Genomic DNA, 23,654 nt, shown 5'->3' on the forward strand with positions numbered 1-23,654 from the left:
GTGTCCCACATGGACATGCCCAGAAGAAACACTACTCTATGCAGTAGAATTTTATTTTATTTTTTAAAAATTACTTGGTTTAATGTTTGTTGTGGGTTTTTTGGGCTCTTTGACCATGTTCTGAAGATTGTTCTTCCTAACGTTCTGCCAGTCTCTGTGGCTGGTACCTTCAGAGGACAGGAGTCAGAACTCTGTCTGTGCTCTGGTGCAGTTTCTCTGATAGTTGAGTATTTATAGCTATGGGATCAGCTTTTGTCCTTTTCAGGAGATGGGTGATTGTGGTGATCAGTGTGTTTTTTGTTGTGGGTGTATTGTTCTGATAAGGAGGAGAGATTATCTGTCACTGTGATTGATGGGTGTCGGTCTTTTGTGTGCAGTGATCACCGATCCTTGCGGCTGGATAGAGTTTGTTGACCTTTTGCAGGCTGTATTTTTCAGTGCTGGAAGCCAGGCTTTGTCGAGTTTTAAACTTTCTTCTTTTTTGTTGAAGCTCTGGTGGAGTTTGTGGCTTTCAATGGCATCCCTGTACAGTCTAACATAATGGTTGCTGGTGTTGTCCAGTACTTCTGTGCTTTGAAATAGAATTTCATGTCCAGCTTTGTTTTAGGGCATGTTCAGCTACTGCCGATTTTTCCGGATGTTTTAGTCTGCAGTGCCTCTCATGTTCTTTGATTCTGGTGCAGATGCTGTGTTTTGTGGTTCCAATATATACCTGGCCACAACCGCAAGGTCTCTGGTATATTCCGGCAGTGGTGAGGGGTTCCTTTTTGTCCTTTACTGATAGTTACATTTGTTGTATTTTTGTGGTGGGCTTGAATATTGTTTGTAGGTTGTGTTTTTTTTCAAAAATGGGTGATTGTGTTTGTAGGTTGTATTTTTTCCCCATGCAGTCCATGACCCTTTTGATGTATGGCAGAAATACTTTATTTGTGGGTGGCTGTTTTTCCTCTTCAGTTTGGTGTTGTTTTCTTGGTTTGATGGCTCTTGTGATTTCATTTTTGGAGTAACCATTTGCATCTAGGGCCCAATTCATATGGTTGAGTTCGGTGCTGAGAAATTGAGCTTCACAGTTCTGATTTGCACAGTCTACCAGTGTTTTGATTATGCCTCTTTTTTGTTGTGAGTGGTCACTGGAGTTTTTGTGTAGGTACTGTTCTGTGTGGGTGGGTTTTCTGTAGACCTTGTGTCCCAATAGGAGGTCAGTTTTGCATATGACCATGACATCTAAGAAAGGGAGTTGGCCCTCTATTTCTTTTTCCATTGTGAATTGTATATTTGGGTGGATGCTGTTGAGATGGTTTAGAAATTCTTCCAGTTTTTCTTTACCATGGTTCCAAATTGCAAAGATGTAATCCACATATCTGAAGATGCTGGCCACAGAGACTGACGATACGTCAGGAAGAACAACCTTCTGAACACGGCCAAAGAGCCCGAAAACCCCACAACTATCATCGGATCCCGGCCATAAAAACCTTCGAAAATACTTTGTTTAAATTTTTGTTGTGAAAAACCGGTAGGCCAGTACCCTGTTGTCTAAATGCTGAGTGGAAGAGCAATCATGTAAACATTCCCCCTTTCCCCTTTACTGTTAGTTGCATGCCCATTCTTGAACTAGCTGCACAATTGGGTGCACAACTCAATGAAAAGGGAAGGTTGGCAGAGTTGGCAGGACACTTATGAAATTGCTATTCTTCTCTGTGTTTAAGAAAAAAAGGACAAAGGCCACTGTTTCCAAAATTATAACACAGATCAGAAAAGCAAGTCCACATAATCAAAACAAAATCAATAAAAGACCGTAAGGTATATTGAAAAAGTTCTTGCAAGCATTTTTCAATTATTTGTTCTACAAAGTTATTTATTTATTTTCTGTTGGTGTAATAAGCAACTCTGCAGTATAGTTATCATTACTTTGATATAATGTTTGTATTTCTGATTAATTTTTTAAAGGGAGAAAATCTTTTTCATCTACCTATGTATCTTTCTATAAAATCTCATGTGAGTACAAGATTGCTTACTCTCTGGGTCAAATAGTCAATCAATGGGGACTGTGTTTGATAGGAATCATCATTAAGTTTATTTCTTTGAACCTGTTGGAGAATTATCTTCTATCAGCATGAGACTCTTTAGGCTTATTTTTCACTTCAGAAGGGAGTTCCTTCACTCCAATTAATAACTTGAAGGGGAGAAAAACCTTATAGAGGATTGTAACTTGAAGTCTTTGAGATTTAATAGATTTAATGAAACTCTAAAAGTAGGAAAACAATAAACAATAAGTGACAGAAAAACACAACAAAATTAGGAGGGAGTTCAGGCACTACGTAAAGTCAGAAAAAGGAGAATGATTATCTGAATGAAGCAAACTTTTGTGCAGATACAAAAAGGGACAACCATACATTAGATATGCCTGCACAACGATTCCCTAAACTTGTGGTCTAGGATTGAATCTTCAAATACAACTGTGGCCCTTCAGATGTTTTTAGCCTACAATTCCCACCAGCCCTAGCAAGATGTGAGGAATTATGGCACTTGTAGTCCAGCAATATCTAGCATGCCATAAGTTGCCTCCTCATTATCTACATATAGATCCACAGGCCCAAATCCTATTGTGAAACACTGTGTGTATAATGACAGTCATGCAACTGAGTGCACAACCCAGGCATGTCGATGTGTGCAACAACAGACTGTTGACAAGATTTCACACTTTGCTTACATGATTGCTGATTTATGTGACATGAAGCCATAGCCATCACAGCACTAATCAATGTGACAAGGTCAGTCCAAGAAAAAATAATAATCACAACATCAGAAGGAAGCAGTAAATGGAGAATGGGTCTTCTCACTGGTGATGCCATGCCTTGGGAAATCCTGTATTTTTTATGCAATGCCACACATGCCTACATGGGAATACATTCTATTAAATTCAGCACAGGTGACTTATGAGCAGACATGTAAGCAGCTAGCTTAATTTAGGGCTGAATCCAACTGTAAGCCTCCACTGCAGCAGACTCATTGAATCAATCAGGCTTATATACATTTTCACTTGTCCCATTTATCCCACTGGGCTTACTCTAGCTCAGGGGTCTCCAGACTTTTCAGTATAAGGGCCACAAGAGAGAAGCCTGGGGAAGGGCGGGAGCTTCATTGTTTCCCCATGGCGGACAGGCTGAGAGAGCAAGAGAGCATGCATCAGGGCAGGGGACAAGTGGGAGACCAATCCTGTCGCCAGGCACTTTTAGGGAAGGCAGGGAGGGAAATGTCCCAGAATCCAGACTGGGCCAAATGAAAAGGCAAGGTGGGCCAAATGTGGCCTTCAGGCCATAGTTTGGAGATCCCTGTGAGCTGGACCTAATAACTACTTTTAGCCCATGGTGTATTTTATTCTAAATGTTTGTGGGTTATTTGTACTTCTTTTGTGAGTCACTTACAGTTCTGGTTATAGAATGGCTAATAAAATCTCTCAGAGGAAATAATCTGTGGCCATAGGTTTTCAGCCAGGAGCATTAAATTATAAGGTGGACGCAGTGTTATTTTTATAAGTTTTCTCTGACACATACAGATGCTATCAATAATACCTAGAACAAGCTTTGTGTTCAACTATTTTTTGATCCAGAAATAATTAATGGGATCATTTATCCCATACAAACCCCTTTGCAGGTCTGTTGTACTTGAATGCCATATTTAGAGCCATTCTGTATGCATCATTATGTAGACAGAATACAAGTATGAAAAGGCCATTCTAGAATTATTGGAAGCATATGAATTACAACTCATGATCCAGGCAGTTTTCCAAGAATGAAAAATTTCTACTGGAACAAAAATGAAAAAACTATACTGGAACAATGCAATTGAAAAGCAAAATAGAACAGCTTCACCTTTCCTCTCTGGCACACACAGTAGGACCGCCATATCCATTTCTGTGTTTTCAGCTCTCCACAGTTGCCACTGCTACCTTGCCTCTTATTGTTCACAATTGTCCAGCTCATACTGCACATCTGCACACATCAGTGCACATGAGCACTTACCTCCTCCTCTCCCCTTTCCCTTGCCTCTTGCTGTCTTTAATGTGGCTCGGAACCTATCCTCTGTGGATATGGGAGTCCTACTGTAAAAGTAATACACTGTAATGAATAAAGTGTTACTAAGTAAAGGAGGAGTTTTGAACTGTGAATTCTTAAGTTTCTTACCATATATGTTTTATGGGCATTTACGACGTGACAAACTTATAAAGACTATTTTGGAGTTTTAAACTGTTCCTAATTCCCCATGTATGCAAGTGGAACTTATGCAAGCACTTGAGAGCATTTCAACAGTTTTGAATTGTTGAAGATTTTCAAATACAATAAGGATTAGCTTAAATGTATTTGTTTATTTTGAGGAGTGCACAAATGAGCTTTTCCAGATACTGGTGTATTGCTACACCTAATATCCTCATTGGCTACACTGTTTGGATCTGATATAAGCTGCAGTCTAATAGCATGGAGGGCTACAATTTGCCCACTCCTAATTTACTTGTTCTTATCCTAAAGCAATGAACTGGGAACAATACAAGATGACTGTGATTAGGAAAGCACACTGACCTAAGCAAATGTCAAATTTTGGGTTGAGCTGGGTCTATTTGTACCACTGTGGATGTTTTCTGATCAGAATAAACAGTCCTGGCCTTGTTTCATTCACTTTAGGACTGCCCTAAACGGTATGAAAAAAGTTTATCATTAGGAAGTTAAGTTTTTTAAAGTCAGGAAAAGTCAGGAAAGGGAAATAGAAAGTTAGAATACCATAGAAGACAGATGCTGAAGTATCATGAAATGATGAAAAGGGGAAGTGCTGTTGGCGGACAACTTCATATCCACTCCAAATGAAGGGAAATAAACGTACCCACACTATCCAGTCACTGAGAGTGTTGGGAGGATAATCCTATTGTTTTGTATACTGAATTTCTGCTCATTTAACTTGGGTTATGTCACAGAGTGCATTGACTTGTTTAGTTTTACTTTTATTTTGGGTTCAGTGACTAAAATCCTGCTGTCTGGCATAGTAAATCACACTAGAGTAGGTTCAATCAATGGAGACTTGGTAAATCAACTCTTCTGTAAGTTCTGTTGATCCAAATGGGCCTACTCTAACTGTGACTTGCTGTGATAATTTTAGTATTCTAATATAATTTGGCACACTGAATTTTTTTGGTGATCTACCATCTTGCTACATTTCATATTGATGTATAACAAACCCTCCAAATTATGTCTGTTTGTATGATTTCCAATTTAGAAAAGTACCATATATTTGGAAATTCAAATATTGCCTTGGATTCAGGATTAGATCAGGAAGAGAAGGAATAGCATCAAGTCAAATTGAGCCCCAATCCAAATATCAAATTTACACTTGTATAGATAAGACCACACAAAGCCCTGATTGTGATGTAATTAAATGCAGTCTAACCTCATCATTTTCTGAATGACATCTGCATTATAAATCTGGACTAATTCAATCTTTTCTTTACGGTACATAATACAAGGGACAGATACCACTTATGGTCTGAAGAAAGCTTTGATGAATGATGACGACCATCATGAGAAAAAGTAGGGGGTTTTGTACATGACGTGTAATAAGTGGCTTAGCTCTCTCTTTTTTTAAAAAAAGTACATGCATAAATTCATTGAAATGCTGCTCACCAGCAGCCACATAAAATTGAAAGCAGAAAAAAAGGAACAAACTTTAAGCAGATCAGTGCAAAGCATTACATGCAAATGTCAAACATAAAGTTAGTTATAAATTACTAACTTTATCTGTGTTTGACATTTACATGAAATGTAACCATATGACTGTTTGCTTGAGGAAAGAATAATTACATAATACTCTTGTGAGAAATCTGGTAGGCATCTTGCAACTCTAAATTAAAAGTAATTAATACAGCACCATTCTTGACAGAAAACACTGCTTGGATTGAGCAATCAAACATTTGAAAGGGGGCATGGATTCTTCTTCCAACAGCTCACTACAGCTGTGCCTTCCCTTCCTAACTCTCCCTTGCATTTAGTATCTGTTTGCAAGAACACTGGAAGTTCTCTAGCATATACATCTGATAAGACACCTGTAGACATGCTGCTATGGTTCCAGAATAAAGGTTTTGCTGGGGCTTGTATGTGAAGCAAGTATCATCAGAACAGTATAATCACCCCCATGTCTGGCCTTGAAATGTGGGGTTTCCCTAATTCCTTTTGCCAGCTGGAGCCATGAACAGTATTGACATGTACAGTAGTTTCGGTCCACTCCGGGTTTTGCTGGCACTAACACTGTACAGCAGGCAGTTAGCTCCCAGCCTTTGCTCCTAGCCCCACCTAGTCATGCACAGGAGTCTAATATATGCACTGTGATACTAGGCTCACTTATGCCTGAGTAACCATGTATCGCTGCTGCCATCGCCATTACCACCACCACCATTGTGTTTTTCTAGTATAAAAGTACTCAGATTGGCCTGGATAGAGGACTGGCAGAACAGCCTTACAGTTCTCCCAACTGTAAAGTTTAGGACAGCAATCTTAACTGCTACCGCATCTGCTTCTAGTGGGAGGAGAAAATGCTATGTAAATGTCAGTAACTGCCATAGCAATAACTTCACTGCTAGGTTTTCACTTCTCCTGAGAATTCACAATCTTCTATAGGCAGATGTGAATATGCCTGTTAAACACAGGTATGCAGCTTGGGTGTGCTCCTTGATTCATCTTTGAGCCTGGACACCCAGGTTTCAACAGCGGCCAGGAGTTCTTTTGCACAATTATAACTAGTGTGCCAGTTATGCCTCTTCCTGGAAAGGTCTGACCTGGCCAAAGTGGCACATGCCTTAGTTACATTCTGGCTGGATTACTGTGATACATTCTATGTGGGGTTGCCTTTGGAAAGTGCCTGGAAACTACAGCAGGTCCAAAAAGATGCAGCCAGATTGTTAACTGGGGCTGGTTACAGGGATCACATAACACACACACACACACACACGTTACAACAGCTCCACTGGCTGCCAATCTGTTTCCAGGCACAATTCAAAGTGCTAGTTTTGACTTATAAAGCCCTAAAAGACTAGGGTCCACTACCTCCGCAGGTTAATATGGTGGGGACATGATTGAGCGCCTTCTCTATCACTGCTCCCAGACTCTGGAACTCCTTCCTTATTGTAGGCTAAGCCGGCTCCATTTTGCTGTCCTTCTACAAGCAGATGAAGATCGTTCTCTTCAGGCAGGCTTTCCCTTAATGACTGCATGTCTGGGGGAGGTTTTTAAATGGATTGGTGTGCCTTGTTGCTTTCAATATGTTTTTATTTAACATTTTAGTGTGGTATTTGTTTTCAGCTTTTAAAAATATTTGCATTTTTTACTGTTTTTAGCTTTTAAATATTGTCTTTTACTGATGGAAGTCACTTTGGCTCCTTTTAAAGATGAAAGGTGGGGTAAAAATATTTTAAATAAAATAAAATAAATAAAAATAAATGTGTCAGCATTTTAGTTACAGTTGTTGGGAGCATCACACCCCTCACCTTTTTTTTTTAAATGTCAAGAGAAGCTACTTCCAATCTCTTATTATTCTACTTTAATCAGTACTTCCAGAAGTATCTTTACTACAGAATTGATTTTGCTGACCTTCTGAAAATTATGAATAATGTTTTTCAGTGCCAGTTTTGGTCTTGCTGAATGACCTCGCAGTTTCCAGCTCTTTTAGCACCAGTGAAGCATTTTATATTATTAGACTTGTTGCTAGGTGAGATATTTTTAATACCCATTTCTTTTTCTTTTGTTTAGCCTCTCACTTTATCTACTATAACTTACTGATTCTATTGACCTTGAACATTCATTCAAGGACATTCAAGTTCTCATCCAGTCAGTCATTAGGTGTGTAGGATTGTCAAAACTCATACAGAGACACCAGAGAATGACTATTGATCACACTGATCAGGCAATTCTGGGACCTCTGATCAAAAAAACTTTTTCAAGCAACCAATAAATACAAGAACAACCTAAACCCATCAAATAAATCAAAGAAGGTGAAGTTGTTCACCAGTTGGCATCAAGTATTAACCATATTTCTGTAATGCAGCGAAACCTTCAATATACATTAACCAATGCAAATTATACCAGTTGCATGCATGCAAAATGCTTAGCATTTCCACACTGTGTTCAGAATGAGGACATCTGTGGGTAGAAAGTTTAAATATGCAGAAACATGGGTCCAGTTTGCACAATTGCTAATTCAGAATATGCAGAACAGGCTGGCAGAACAGCCATCACTACATGACTGAGTGGAAAGCCAGTGTGATGCAGAGAATAATGTACCATATTGGGACTTCAACATTTGGGCTTACTCTCCACTGAGCAAGATGAACCAATGAATGGTTTGGGGGCTTCTCATTCACTCTCAGCCTGACTTAGAGCACAGGGTTCTTGTGAAGATAAAGCAGGATGAAGAGCCACGTGCACTGTTTTGAGTTCACTGAAGGAAAGGTGAGATATAAATGTAAGAAATAAATATAGACACTTGATGTGATGGCTAGGAACAGCCCTCAAGGCTGACGGCAATGGCCCGTGATATGACATACTAATACTAGTTTCAAGCTCCTTTAAGTTCCAATAAACTTAGCAGTTGCTTCCTGGCCTATAAACCAGGTGATATCTGTGCTGCAGCCATAAGGGTAGGGATTTTGGTATGAGGAGTATCAGCATGCTCCAGCATACATAGATTTTCCTTTTTTCTTCTCTGTCCTCTTGAACACAATCCATGTGTTTATTTTTATGCCAGCATCAATTATTGTAGGACATAATGTCCTGCATTTTGATGTTAAAACACTTGAAGGACAGCTTCCAAATATCACAATTAAAAAAGCAACCAAGAATGAAAGCAATGCATTAAAAAAAAAGTTAATAGCAATGACAAAACGACAGAAGGTATATAGGAATTGAAGCCATTCCACTCTACAATTTATTTTTTATAATATTTAGTCTAGAGTGGAATGGCTTCATCTCCTATGTACCTTCTGTTGTACACTGCATACTAGACAGTATAAAAATTAAATGCCTGGGGAAATAAAAAGGTAGCTCTTTTTTTTTTAAAGCAAGAAGCTTTTTTCCTTGGTAGCAAAAGAATACTAGAGAACTGACATCAAACAAGCATCCCTGAGGAGATGCGTCCAATTATTCCCTAATAAGCAGAAAGTACAGTGACGATAACTGTCCACCTTTGATTAAATATAACTGTCACTGGTTATAAGTTTGTTTTATGCACTGGATAATAATAATAATAATAATAATAATAATAATAATAATAATAATAATAATAATAATAATAATAATAATAATAATAATAATAATAATAATAATAATAATAGAGATAACAAACAAATACACAACAGTCAAAGGAATAAAAATACAGGGGGAAAGAAGAAAAGAAAAGAAAACAAGAACAACAAGGGAAGTGTTTACAATAATACAATATATAGTATAGTCTTGGTCCCATGGCTGTGTTACAGTACTCAGATCTATAACATATGCTATATTCTCTACTCATGTTTGTTTCTGGGCACCATCATAAAACATTTTCCAACTTTCTTTAACCAATATTCTCAGGTTCTCACGTAATGCCTCTGACAGGCTATCCATTTCTGCAATATCCAATGAGTTTTTAATTTGCTCCTCCACCTTCGGATTTTCCTGATTTTTCCATTTTTGGGCCCAGATCAACCTTGCAGCCGTAAATATGTACAACAACATATATTTAATTTTTTTGTCAACAATTTCTGGCATTATATTTAGCAGAAACATTTCTGGTTTAAAAGCTATTTTTTGTATAATTTCTTATGTAATATCTTTTATCTGTCTCCAAAATCTTTCTGCTCTATTGCATGTCCACTACATAGGAAAAAAAAGTCCCGGGTTGCTCACCACATTTCCAACATGAGTTGCCAACCCCTGACGCCAGTCAAAGTGATTTCTAATGTATTAGGGTTCCAATCACATTTATTTGGGAATAAGCCCCATTTCCTAGCATGAGGCTAGGAAAAATTGAAGGCAGTAGGAAAAGAGGAAGGCAAAATGGGTTGAGACCACAAGGGAAGCTGCAGGCTTTAGTTTGCTAGAGCTCACCAGGGTTGTTAATGAAAGGGCATTTTGGAGGTCACTGAGGTTGCCATAAATCAGAAGCAACTTAACAGCACATAACATCAACAGCAGGAAGAACAGAAACAAAGCTCAATTGAACTTAACACAATTTAAAACTGGGAGGACCAAGTTAGAAAGCCTTTTCCTCCTTCCAAGAGTATTAGATCACATATTTCTCTTTTTTAGAAATATAACAATTACTATTAATTTTCCTTTGATTTTTTATCTTTTATATATTCCAAAGCAAATATTGCAGGCTCCATGGGATTACTCTAGTTAGAACTACCATTGAACTTTGGCCTCTTTCTTGATTCCTTATGGAACTTGAAATGAGAGTCCTACTAATGGCAAATTAGAAATGGATTTCTAATGGTAGAGGGTGGGTTGGTGCAATAATCATGGGACACCTCTCTCTTGGTCCCACCACCTTCAAATGTATGTTTGGTGGGGATACAAGAGAGGGCCTTCTCTGTTGCTGCTTTCAGATTCTAGAACTCCCACTTGTGGGAGGCCATTTTTGCTATCCTTCCGAAGATCCTTCTCTTCAGGCAAGTTTTCCCTTTAGTGACTGTCTGTCTGAGAGAAGTTTTTAAATGGATTGTTGTTGCTTTGAATGTGTTTTTGATGTTCATTTTATTTACTGTGTTAGTGTGATCATTGTTTAGTCTTTTTAAATATTTGTGCACTTACTGTTTTTAGATTTTAAGTGTTGTCTTTTACTGTTGTAAGTCACCTTCGGTCCTTTTGAAGGAGAAAGGCAGGGTAAAAATATATTAAATAAATAAATAATGTGCCATGTCAGAGCCACTTTTAGAAGAGCACTACACACCTATGGTGTGTACATTATCTCAGCCCAACAACCAGAGACTCAATCTTAGTGACTGATGCTGGTTTGAATGTAAGGATTTGTGATAAAAGGACAGCAGCTAGAGAAGCTCCAAAATGAAAGAAATATTTTATGTGACATTTCAAAATATATATATATACTTGTTTCTAAAGCTTTGAATGTAGCTCTTGCACCAGGAAATGTCACATTTAAACTCAGATATTTGGATGAGGGTTTGGATGTAAAAGCAAATAAATAAAATACCACAGAAAATGAAAACAACCAGAAATATAACTAGCATTTGATACTGCTGAGCTATGCATATGTTGAATCTTTTTGAGAGAGAAGGCACTGTTCATTCAATGTCTGTTTGATTTAATTCTATTCCTCACAGTAAGTTGGTATTTGTACCTACACATTTAACATTTTATAATTACAGTGGTGCCTCGCTTAACGAGTGCCTCGCTCAATGATGAATTTGCATAACGATGGCCTTTGCTGGAAATTTTGCCGCCTCACCTAACGATGTTTCCTATGGGGGATTTTCGCATAACGATGTTTGGGACCTTGCTTCACTTAACAATGACAGTTTTAGGTCCCCTGTTTCGCTTAACTTTTTTTTGACAGCCCTGTTTTCGCTATTTTAAAAATATTCTAAAATGTTAAAAAAATGTTTAAAATGCTTGGAATAGTTAGTGCACCTAATAAAACCTTCGTTAAAGTAATTTGGCTTCGTTCTGAGTCTTTTTGAATTTTTGGTGATTTTTTTTTCACCATTGAAATGTATTGAATAGGCTCCTATTGGAATGGATTAACCAGTTTTCAATGCATTCCTATGGGAAATGGTGTTTCGCTTAACGATGTTTTCACATAACAATGTTTTTAATGGAACCAATTAACATCGTTATGCGAGGCACCACTGTATATACATAACAGAATCAAAATATGAATAGAAGTGCTGGAAAAACAACTTCAGAGTTGTGTTTATGTGTTACTGTTACTTTTAAAGCTGTGCTCACATCATACACACTTCTAATCATTTCAAGCTGTAACTTGAGGGTAGAAAGTCTATTTTACCTCCTACAAAATACCATGCCTTTCTCAGATCTATTCATATGAGATATGGTGTGTATATTATTTGTTAACTAATAGCAAAAGATATAGAAGAAAAGTGGAGCTCAGCTTTATTTGTCATACCATATGATACATACTTGCAATTTTTCAATATAGCATATAGATATATATATATATACATATATAAATATGAAAAAAGAAATTCCTATTTCTTACCTACATTTCCAGTCATTAAGTATGAATTCTGAAAGTCCATCATCCCCATTCCAACAATGTGTATAAAATCTTCAATCACCTGCATTAGTTCTATCGAGCCTGGGTAAATCTAAATAATAATAAAAAATAAAGGTCAACATATAGTAATTATAAGACTTATAACATATAACGGAACAAATATAACAAATGATTCCAGAATAACAAAATACAGTAAATAGAACTTGGATTCTTTGTTCAAATTGTAATCTAAATTTTAAGAGTACAAAGTGACTTTTATTTTGGTCTTTACAAGACTACATAAATCCAGATATTAAGACAATAGCAGCTGCATCTCTCATCATCAAAAACAGTCGACAGGGATTTTGTTAAGGCGGGGAGACAATTACTGAAATCATGCTGGTGAAACTATGGGTATGGAAAGGTAATGATGTCTGCAGCAGGGCCATTTATTTATTTATTTATTTATTTATTTATTTATTTATTTATTTATTTATTTATTTATTTATTTATTTATTTATGAGGAGGATGAGGATGAGGATGATAATTAAAGATTTTCCCCTTCTTTCCTGTGGCTTGTTCAACATGCAAATAACCTGGAGCCATCAGAGCAGCATGCGGAAAGAGGAAGTCTTTCATCACCAAAAATTATAGCACCAGATTTTGTTACTGGCAAGGGTATATTTTTGATAATTTAACAGTTCCTTCTTTTGCCCCACAGCTCCTATTGTTCTCACACAATTATTGTAGATCATTCACAAGTTGAACAAGCCATGAGAGTGAAGGAGTAGATATTTAATTACCAACCCCTCCCCCCGCTGGTGACATCATCACTCTTCTACAGGCATGGCTACACCAACCGGCTTTCAACCAGTAAGCTACTAATGTAAGTCAGCAGAAGGTGGAGAAATATTCCCAAGAAGCATCTTACTTAATGTGAAAATCAAAAAAGGCAATTTGTTTCTGCTCAGTGATTGGGTCACTATCCTATCCTACATCCAAAACACATGGAGACAGGTCTAGACTGGCTATTCTGTGAATAGAAGGGTTCCTTCCTGTCATAGAAAGATCAAGAATCCAACAGATAGAGGGAATGGGTGGTGATCTTCCCTTCTTCCTCCAGCACCTTACAATACTTTTCATGACTCTCCAGTTGTTCCCCAGCCCTTCAGAAGTGCTAGAGAAAGGGTGAATGACAGAGGTCATCTTCCCACTGACTCCTCAAATATGAAGTGTGAATATGTAGGTGCTTACTCATTCTTATGTTGCGAAAATGCATCTTATGCTGGTAAATTTAACGAAAGAACTTTTAAAATCCTCAAAGTTCATCTTCTCACAATCCATAAAATATGCATGTTGTCTATAGTAGACAATGAATATTTTACCTAATCTAAACAATGGCAACTTGTGAAAAGTAAGCTGTTTTAAGCTAAGCAATTTCATTTTGTTTTCCTTTCAAGTGCTCTAAATAAAATATGTGCAAACATAGGAGAGTCTTACTCTATTTTCTTCCCAGCACATGACATGATTTATTTTGGCTCTACATATTGTGACTATAAACAGCTTTGAATCTGAGGGGAAAAGTGGCCTATGGTCTGTTGGGTGAGAGATATCTGAATTTCTGTCAAAAACATATTTATTTATGTGCTCATTTATTCAGAAGGGATATGCCCTTCCCTTCTACCTATTAATGGCACTGAGGGCAACTTACAAAAAACAAAGTGCAAATTTAAAGTTAAAATATGCAAATATTGACATGAAATTCAGGAAAACAGCATAAAAACAATATTTATTAAATAGCAACAGGAATAAAATGCTGAATAGCAGAAGCGATCACTGCATAAAAATAGTTGTTTCAAATTATTTAAAGTGCATGCATGGTAGATCAATTGTGAGGATTGTGCACATGTGCTCTGTTGCTACATCTCAGTTGCCGGGCATGTCATGATACCTGCTCAGGCTTCAAAATGTGTCTTTCCTTCCTGGACCTAGTTTGCCATATTATCTTGTTAGCTGGGTTTTATCTGAATTATGGCCTACTTATCTGGACTCACCCCATATCCATTCCACAGTCATCTGGCCCAAAAAAATTCTGTACTTCCCTCCTTACCCTTGTCAAACCTGCTCCCATAACATCATAAGACCCTGTCCCTGACCTCAGGTGTTGACTCTGAAATCTCAGGAAATAAGATGCTTTTGAATGACCAACCCTACTACCTGTGCATGGCCATCCAAAGATATAAATGGCTGGTTTAGCTTTTTTTTTTTTTTTTAAGGCATGCCCATCTTTTTTTCTGCCTGGCATCATGCAGTTCTCCATATAATTTCAAAAGATCCTTACAGTGGATCAGCTCAGACCTCTGCAAATCTGAGAAGCAAGAGAGGAACAAGGAGAATAACTGCCCAGAGTGGCCTTGTAGCCAGATGGGAGGAACAGAAGTCAAACAAACAAACAAACAAAGAAAATAAATAAATACAAAAGAAAGAAAGAAAGAAAGAAAGAAAGAAAGAAAGAAAGAAAGAAAGAAAGAAAGAAAGAAAGAAAGAAAGAAAGAAAGAAAGAAAGAAAGAAAGAAAGGGGTAGTAGAGAAAGTATGTGCATTCCCCTTAAGCCAGGCTCGAAGCACTCCCCTTAAGAGGGCCTTGTTTGTGTTGCATAACTTCATAAGAAGATTCTAGCAGACCATAAGCCAAACTACCCTTGTCTGTTGCTCAGGGTCAAACCAGATTCCCCTGGGAAAGCCACAGTTAGGATATGGAGGTGACAGCCACGACCCATAGTTCCCATTCCCATATGCAGGCCATAGTCTGAACTTCAGTCCCAAATGGTGGCCTGTTTACCACCACCTCCAAACCTTCTGCAACTGGGCAGCCTCCAGAGATGTTTGACAACCATCCTAGCCAGATTATTGCTGAAATGAAGGGGACTGTCATTCAGCACACTTAAGAGTGTGTGTCTGCTTGGCAAAGGCTGTTTGAGAGGGATTTAAAAAAAAGAACACCAAATGAAATCCTGAGATAGCCCCTTACTTTCCATCATTCAGAATTACAATCTCTTTTATAAGCTTAGGGAGCAATATAACCCACAGTTGTCTACACAGTTTTACCTGCTGTGCGTCTTCCCATTTCTCTTTGTTCTCTTCATCCAAGAGGTTGCTAACTATTTGAAAGAAGTTCTGCAAATTCAAGAAGACAATGAACTTCTGTAAAATAAATGCATGGCATGCAACACAATAACTCAGCAATTTATATGATTCAGCTTTATATACTTTTTTTCTGCTCAAACCTCATTAAAAACAGATTAGGTCAATATTAAAATAACAACATTATAGCACTGGTATCTACCCTGTTATACATCTGGTGATAATGCATTACTCCATACTTTTTAAGATGCCCGTACTTCAAAGGAACTGATCCTAACCTCTGTGGTTATTAGGCTCTCTAGATAACTAAGGTTCTGGCCACTGCCTCAAATGCAAGTGGGATACAGTCCATGAAAGCATATGCGACAAGAACAGGAAGGTGGCCAATACTCTATTGTTTTGCTACAATAGACTAGCAGAACTAAAAACTACACCTCTGAAAGTTTTTATGAAGAAATCCTTCATCACTTTCTACTTATTCCTGTTTGTACATTGAGTATACATTTGCACCACCATGACTGCAGAATAACCAAGATCAGATACCCTATAGAAGCAGTTGTCTGCTCTTCCATAACCATCATGTATATTTTATCACGGATGGAGTTGGAGTACCTACCAACACCTGTTTCTAGTGTAAGACACCCATACTTAGTAAGTCACCTTGTTCCATTTAATTCATTTGCAAAAACATCATGTTACACAGACCAAATGATCAAATATTAACTTTTATTTTACTTGTTTTTATAAAAAAAAACACTATACCATTATTTTCTGATATGGAGGAAACTACAGCTAAACATTAGCTCCCTGCATTAAAGATGGTTTCTGGACTTCAGAGTCTCAAACACCAACACCTTTTACTCCACAGAGAGGGATGCAAAAAATTATTTATTTCATTCTTAGAAGCAAGAACAAAAAAAAATGCTTTCTATCTGTAGGGAGAAATTGTGACTGTTTTTGTGCATTTTTCACATAGCTGAACTTTTTTGTGAGACATCCATGAATTTTTTTGTGAAGAAAAAATATTTTGCAAAGAAAATCTTATATTATGTACAGAATATAGGTTTTTTATGCAAATTGTATTTTGAGGATTTTTTTCTAAATTATGTCACTGATTTGTGTTTTTGCTCTTATGTAGTCATGAAAAATCTTACAAAGGTTGACATTTTTAGTGGGGTATTATGAACTATCAATACACTTTTGATGAGGGAAAGACAATGAATGAAGTGTTGATTCCATCCCAATATTTCAAATGGAGGGAACTTTTAAAAGGAATGCTTGATTTGGCATGAAAGTCCACTGTTCATACTTTTTAAAACCCTCAGAAGTCCACTGGGCATTTCTGAAGCTTTGAGTACAGTGTAAGCGGCTAATTCAACCCCAGTTATGCTCACAAACAAAGCCCAGAAGGTGCTTCTCAATGCTTAAGGCAGTGAGAGAGCTGCTTCAAGCAGCAGAAACCAGCATGTAGATAGTGGTGACAAGGTGTTGGGAGGACACAGTGAGGTACTCCTTGAGCTGGTCTTCCCTCAGGTGCACTGGAAGATGCTGTTCCACTGCCAGCACTGAAACAAGATAAAACTGTCTTGGGGTCAGGGGGTCAGGCTTGTTTTAGCAGGAAATATGCATGCTTAAACTTGAATGAAAAACTTGAATGAAAAACTTGAATGAAAAACAGCACATCTGTCATGTTGAGCTCCATTTCTCGGGGATACTACTCAAAAGACAAAACACTCTTTCACACACATGCCAAACTATGGTGGTGCACACATGCATACTTTAGCTTCATGGTTTAGACCAGCCATTCTCCACCTTTTTCATCCACAGCCATAGAAACTGTATGAAAGAAATGTAGGCTGAATCAGGATTGTATGAGTTGTATAATGAACTTCATAAAGTGGTGTGTGATGAAGCATGACCCCTGTTAAGAATGGCTGGTCTAGAAAATTTGCTGAAAACACTCAAAAGCAGGAGAGGATTAGAGACACTCTGGAGAACACTCTGACCCCAACTCTCTTTACAGTTCCGCTTTACTAGGTAAGAGCCCTCTTTCCTACCATAGTTGTCCTCTTCTCTTTCCTGGTCAGCAGCACTGAGGAAAGGAGATATGTTCTTGGGCCTTCAGTGTACCTAAGAGCATTGGTGTACCTGCACCTCATGGGCAGGAATCCTTAGAGCAGTGGTTCTTAACCTTGGGTTACTCAGGTGTTTTTGGACTGCAACTCCCAGAAGCCTTCACCATCAGCTGTGCTGCCTGGGGTTTCTGGGAGTTGCAGTTCACAAACACCTGAGTAACCAAGGTTAAGAACCACTGCCACTGTTGCACCATTAAGGCAGGTATCAAAGTGGAGTGAAGCCGCGAAATAAGGTGAAGAGATTTTGTCTCTTTTCTGCAGGGAGGAACACACGAGCTCGTTGGAACCTCTGGTATGAGTTATAGAGTCGTTTCCATTGACTTTGCTAAGGACTTTGCTAGTAGGAAGGGTAAACTCCCCAACGTCTGGCTGCTGAACATTTCTTTTGTATGTTCTCTAGTATATCGTTAGTTTCAGCATGGAAAAGACCTGCTCCATTAAACGGGAGGTCTTCAATACGTGCCCGAACATCTTCGGCTAAGCCGGCCATTCTGAGCCAGGAAAAACGGTGTGGGGCGAATGAAGTGGCCATGGTCTTGGCTGTAGCGTCTATGGTGTGGCGGGCGGAAAGCATCTGTTGTTTAGCAATGGAGAGACCTTCTTGTTGGAAGGTTTGTGCTAGTATCTTTTTATCCTTTGGCAGGGATTCAATAAAGGTGGACATGTTGTTCCAGAGGAAGCGTTGGTAAGCTCCCATGGCTCTTTGATAATTAGCAACTTGCATGGTAAAGGCTGAGGAAGAGTAAAGCCATATACCCATAGAGTCTATTAGTCAGCTGTCTTTATTTGGTGGTATGAGGGATTGTCGGTGTCGAGATCTCAATCGAGAGGCTTCGACAAATATAGAATTTGGAGCTGTTTATTTTTAGAGGGAAATGGCTCCTGGGTCATGGATTCTATAGAGGTTATCTATCCGCTTGGACATGGTATGGGAGAAAGCTGGTTTTGTCCAGGATCTCTGGGCAGTACTAAGGAGAGATGGAAACATCGATATGTGTACCAGAGTTGTAGTTTTAGAGATTGGGTCATATAGATGATCAGCTGTTTCTGTTGATGGTCGGTGGATTTGCAGATCAAGGGATTTAGGCATGTCAATCATAAGTTGGGCATAGGTCTGCAAAACCTCTGTCGGTGATGGCAGGTCAGTAACAACAATGTCCGATCCTAGAGAGGTAAGTAATACAGATGGAACCTGTGGCTGAGATCCATGGTCAGAGGCATCCAGTTTGCATCTGGAGTCGATGGACTGTCAATCGACTTTGGTGTCAAGAGGCTGAGTTTCGTGGTATTGCTGGTTAAGAGTCGGAAAAGATGGAGGCGGTTGAAAGAAACTGAAAGGGAATGCTTGGCGCCAAGGTACTTATACGGGTGGGGAGGGGCATATTCTAATGTGTTCATTGCTACTGCAGAAGCTCTAGAATCTTCTGATGAGGCTCCATGCAGGCACGGATCACCCAGGGTGTGATTCACAGAGGCCAAGAAGAAGAACCATTGTACTAAACAAATGGAAAACCTGTAATCTTTGCTCGTCGTCATTGTCGTTTAGTCATGTCCGACTCTTCGTGACCCCATGGACCAGAGCACGCCAGGCCCTCCTATCTTTCACTGCCTCCCACAGCTGTGTCAAGTTCATGTTGATTGCTTCGCAAACACTGTCCAGTCATCTCATCTTCTGTCGTCCTCTTCTCCTCTTGCCATCACACTTTCCTAACATCAGGGTCTTTTCCAAGGAGTCTTCTCTTCTCATGAGATGGCCAAAGTACAGTGGTGCCTCACACAGCGAGGTTAATCCATTCCGGATTAACCCTTGCTGTGTGAAACATCGCTGTACGGAAAGAAAAAAGCCATTGGAATGCATTAAACTTAGTTTAATGTGTTCCAATTGGCTGATTTACTCACCGTACAGCGATGTTCCTCTATGGCCGGCAGCCATTTTCGCACCCACCCCTCGCTTAACGAGGGCGCGAAAACGCTGCGTGTGACCATTTTGGGGCTTCCAGCAGCCATTTTGAAGCCGCGGAACAGCTGGTCGGCGGGTCGCAAAGTGAAGGTCGGTAAGCGAACCGCTTACCGACCTTCGCTCTGCGATTTTTGCCCACTGGGGCCATCGCTCTGCGATCGCATTAGCAATCAAAAAACATCCCCGTAGAGCGAATTCATCACTGTACGGGGCGCTCGTTGTGCAAGGCACCACTGTACTGAAGCATCAGCTTCAGGATCTGTCCTTCCAGTGAGCACTCAGGGTTGATTTCCTTTAGAATTGATAGGTTTGTTCTCCTTGCAGTCCAGGGGACTCTTAAGAGCCTCCTCCAGCACCACAATTCAAAGGCATCAATTCTTTGGTGGTCTGCTTTCTTTATGGTCCAGCTCTCACTTCCATACATCATGACAGGAAAAACCACAGCTTTGACTATGCGGACTTTTGTTGGCAAGGTGATGTCTCTGCTTTTTAAGATGCTGTCAAGGTTTGTCAACACTTTCCTCCCAAGAAGCAGGGGTCTTTTAATTTTGTGGCTGCTGTCTCCATCTGCAGTGATCATGGAGCCCAAGAAACTAAAATCTGTCACTGCCTCCATATCTTCTCCTTCAATTTCCCAGGAGGTGATGGGACCAGTGGGCATTATCTTAGTTTTTTTGATGTTGAGTTTCAGACCGTTTTTTGCACTCTCTTCTTTCACCCTCATTACAAGGTCCTTTAATTCCTCCTCACTTTCTGCCATCAGAGTGGTATCATCTGCATATCGGAGGTTGTTGATATTTCTTCCGGCAATCTTAATTCCGGCTTGGGATTCCTCCAGTCCAGCCTTCCGCATGATGTATTCTGCATATAAGTTAAATAAGCCGGCGGACAATATACAGTCTTGTCGTACTCCTTTCCCAATTTTGAACCAATCAGTTGTTCCATATCCAGTTCTAACTGTTGCTTCCTGTCCCACATATAGGTTTCTCAGGAGATAGATAAGGTGGTCAGGCACTCCCATCTCTTTAAGGACTTGCCATAGTTTGCTGTGGTCCACACAGTCAAAAAAGCTTTTGCATAGTCAATGAAGCAGAAGTAGATATTTTTCTGGAACTCTCTGGCTTTCTCCATAATCCAGCGCATGTTAGCAATTTGGTCTCTCGTTCCTCTGCCCCTTCGGAATCCAGCTTGTACTTCTGGGAGTTCTTGGTCCACATACTGCTGAAGCCTACCTTGTAAGATTTTGAGCATAACCTTGCTAGCGTGAGAAATGAGTGCAATTGTGTGGTAGTTGGAGCATTCTTTGGCACTGACTTTCTTTGGGATTGGGATGTAGACTGATCTTTTCCAATCCTCTGGCCACTGTTGAGTTTTCCAAACTTGCTGGCATATTGAATGTAGCACCTTAACAGCGTCATCTTTTAAGATTTTGAATAGTTCAACTGGAATGCCATCACCTCCACTGGCCTTGTTGTTAGCCAGGCTTTCTAAGGCCCACTTGACTTCACTTTCCAGGATGTCTGGCTCAAGGTCAGCAACTACATTGTCTGGGTTGTCCGGGATATCCAAATCTTTTTAATATAATTCCTCTGTGTATTCTTGCCACCTCTTTTTGATGTCTTCTGCTTCAAGAAGAGGTGGCTACTTTTATCTTTGCTACCCCTGGTTATTTCCACTTGTAAAAAATCAATAGTATGATTTCTTTGAACTTTGTCATGCATCAAGGTGAAGTATCCATCATGAAAGTAGCAACTGGTATCTGAGTGCAGCAAAAAATGTTGTGCTGTTGGATTTGGCAGGATGTATGCATGTATGTGTGTGTGTGTGTGTGTGTGCATGCCTACCTGTACAAAGTGCCCTTTGGGCTGTGTTCCAGATGGCAAACTGTATCACAGCTTATTATTTGGGTGTAGCGCCTTTCAGTGTAATGGATTTTAATGGACACCATCATCTTTTTATTCATTAAATTCATTAATTGATGATGTTTAAATTAACGCCTATATTAGCAAAACCTTGACCTAGCAGTCTTTTTTAAATATTAAGAAATATAATAGTGTATTATTTAAGTAAAAGCTTTAATTGTCTCTACTACTTTGGTTTTGATTTAATACTGTATATTCATCCCAGCACAAAAATGGTTTGCAAAAGTAAAAAAAAAAGATGCTCTTAACTATTCAGATTTTTTTAATGTGTCACGAACTACAATTTCCTGCCATCAACTAACTAAAATCATGTTGCATAATACTTGGGGATAGCTCCCATTGATTTCTGCCATGCACAAGTCCCACTGAGTTTAACAGTATGTGCTCCTAAAGAAGTATGTGGCCTTGTGATACAATCTTCATCATGTTTACTCACAGGGAAGCCTAATTTAGAATCACAGGTCTTAACTGAATCCACTGACCTGTGAATGAGTGCCACTGAGACTTTTTCTCAATATAAAAAACTTAAGATTGTACTGTTAGTTAATCAATCTCCCATTTAAATAATTGAAACTGTGATGCCAAGGAAAAACTAGTGCACACTTTATTTTGTGTGTGTGTAGGTGGTGATAGGAGAGTAGAAACTGCAATAGGAAAGATAATTCTCAAACATTCCAACTTCAAGCTGTTGTTTTCTGCATTTCATTATCTTCCTTATTGAAATATCTTTAACTGAATCACACATCAGACATTTAGAATGATATCAGACAGCTTTAAATAACACATTTTCTTTCACTCTATTTCCCTCAAGTGCTTCTCAGAGTTTTCTTTCAAAATTCATTCTAGCAAAGTACTACTTTTATCTTTATCTGTAAATGCTAGGCCCAGGTCTGATATCTATCCATTTCTATTTTTTTAAGTAATTCAGGTTTTATCTGCAGCCTGACCATTATCTTTCTACTTTTTACATTTTAAAAGACAGACCTTCTGCTTAACCCAAGTTCAAAAGAATTAGATTGAGTAGCATAGCTTAACAGAGATGATATTTTGGACTACAACTCCCAGAATACCCACTAGCCACACAGTCTGGGACATTCTGGGTGTTATACTCCATGCTTAACATTACCTTTCCCTAGCGTAGTAAAACTGAGTACAATGGGTTGGAGCAAGATCTATAGGCTATTTATGTCAGTAAATCTGCTCTAAGTATACCAAAATCTTGGATCCAATCTCCCATTTATTTCATTCTACTCAACATTTTACATAAAGAAAATGGACATCGTAAGTAACATTGTATTAAATACTAGAGATGGGTACAAACTGCTGGTTTGGAATGGTTCATGTTCTGGCTGAACAGCTGATCCACAGTTTGGCACCCTACCTCCTCCAGTAGACATCCACTATGTAGCAGTGCCCCACCTCACCTCCTCTGGGAGCTGCCTCTGAGTGGATAAGCCAGTGGAGGGGGTGAGACACAAAACTCCAAATCAGCTGTTCAGCTAGGAAACTAACTGTGCTGAACTGCCGAATCAGTAGATCATGCCCATATCTATAGAAGACAGAATGATACATATGAGAACCAGGGTGTTCCTAAATGCCTGCAAAGCAATGTTAAGGGGCCACACCTTCAGTACAGATCACAGAAAGTGTGTGATCCTCTGCCCACTAGTTTGACCCTCTAAGCCCCCAGGCAGTTGTTTCCAAACCCTAGAATTGTTTTTCTGTGTGACACAGCAAAGAGATGTACAGAAATCCAATTGGGAGAAAAGTTGCTCAAGAGATAAGCTATAGGGAAAAAAGAGTTCAACACACACACCTGTTGCATTTACAGTGCATAAACTATGCTTTGATTCTTCCAAAAGTGTGACAATCGATAACAGCTGGCATCCCTAACATTAGCTATCAAAATAAATCTAAATTGTGAAATCATGACATTGTTTGGTCTTATTCTATCCAGACCCACTGCTGTGTATGTGACAAGGGAGACTGCCAAAGCATTAATATGTTTGCACTCAAATTCTGAGTATTTCTTGGGAATTAGAGCTCTTCCCTTCTGCATTATAAGAACAAATATTAACAATACTTAAATTGCTATATTCAATGTTTTTATATCTCCACACGGGAGAGAGCTATTTACATTATTCAAAGGAAATGCCAATCTCCGTATGTTGCAATTAAAGTCTTAAAGCTTATCACCACAAAAATCACATGCCAGTGTAGTTATGTCCTCCAAATACTTGCTTGT

At 39.0% G+C, this 23,654-nt stretch overlaps 1 protein-coding gene across 5 annotated transcripts in view; it reads right to left on the minus strand.

Moving 5' to 3' along the window:
- Positions 1-23,654, minus strand: part of ADGRB3 (adhesion G protein-coupled receptor B3) — a 585,030-nt gene that overhangs the window by 288,036 nt on the left and 273,340 nt on the right. For all 5 annotated transcript variants that reach the window (XM_078386075.1, XM_073000099.2, XM_078386069.1 and 2 more), the window contains 2 exons: positions 15,357-15,425; positions 12,253-12,361 (listed from right to left, as the gene is read on the minus strand). In XM_078386075.1, coding sequence (XP_078242201.1) covers positions 12,253-12,361; positions 15,357-15,425 — 178 coding nt within the window. The remainder of the gene's footprint in view (positions 1-12,252; positions 12,362-15,356; positions 15,426-23,654) is intronic.

This window comes from Pogona vitticeps, chromosome 1 (assembly GCF_051106095.1).
Source record: "Pogona vitticeps strain Pit_001003342236 chromosome 1, PviZW2.1, whole genome shotgun sequence".
Taxonomy (NCBI): domain Eukaryota; kingdom Metazoa; phylum Chordata; class Lepidosauria; order Squamata; family Agamidae; genus Pogona; species Pogona vitticeps.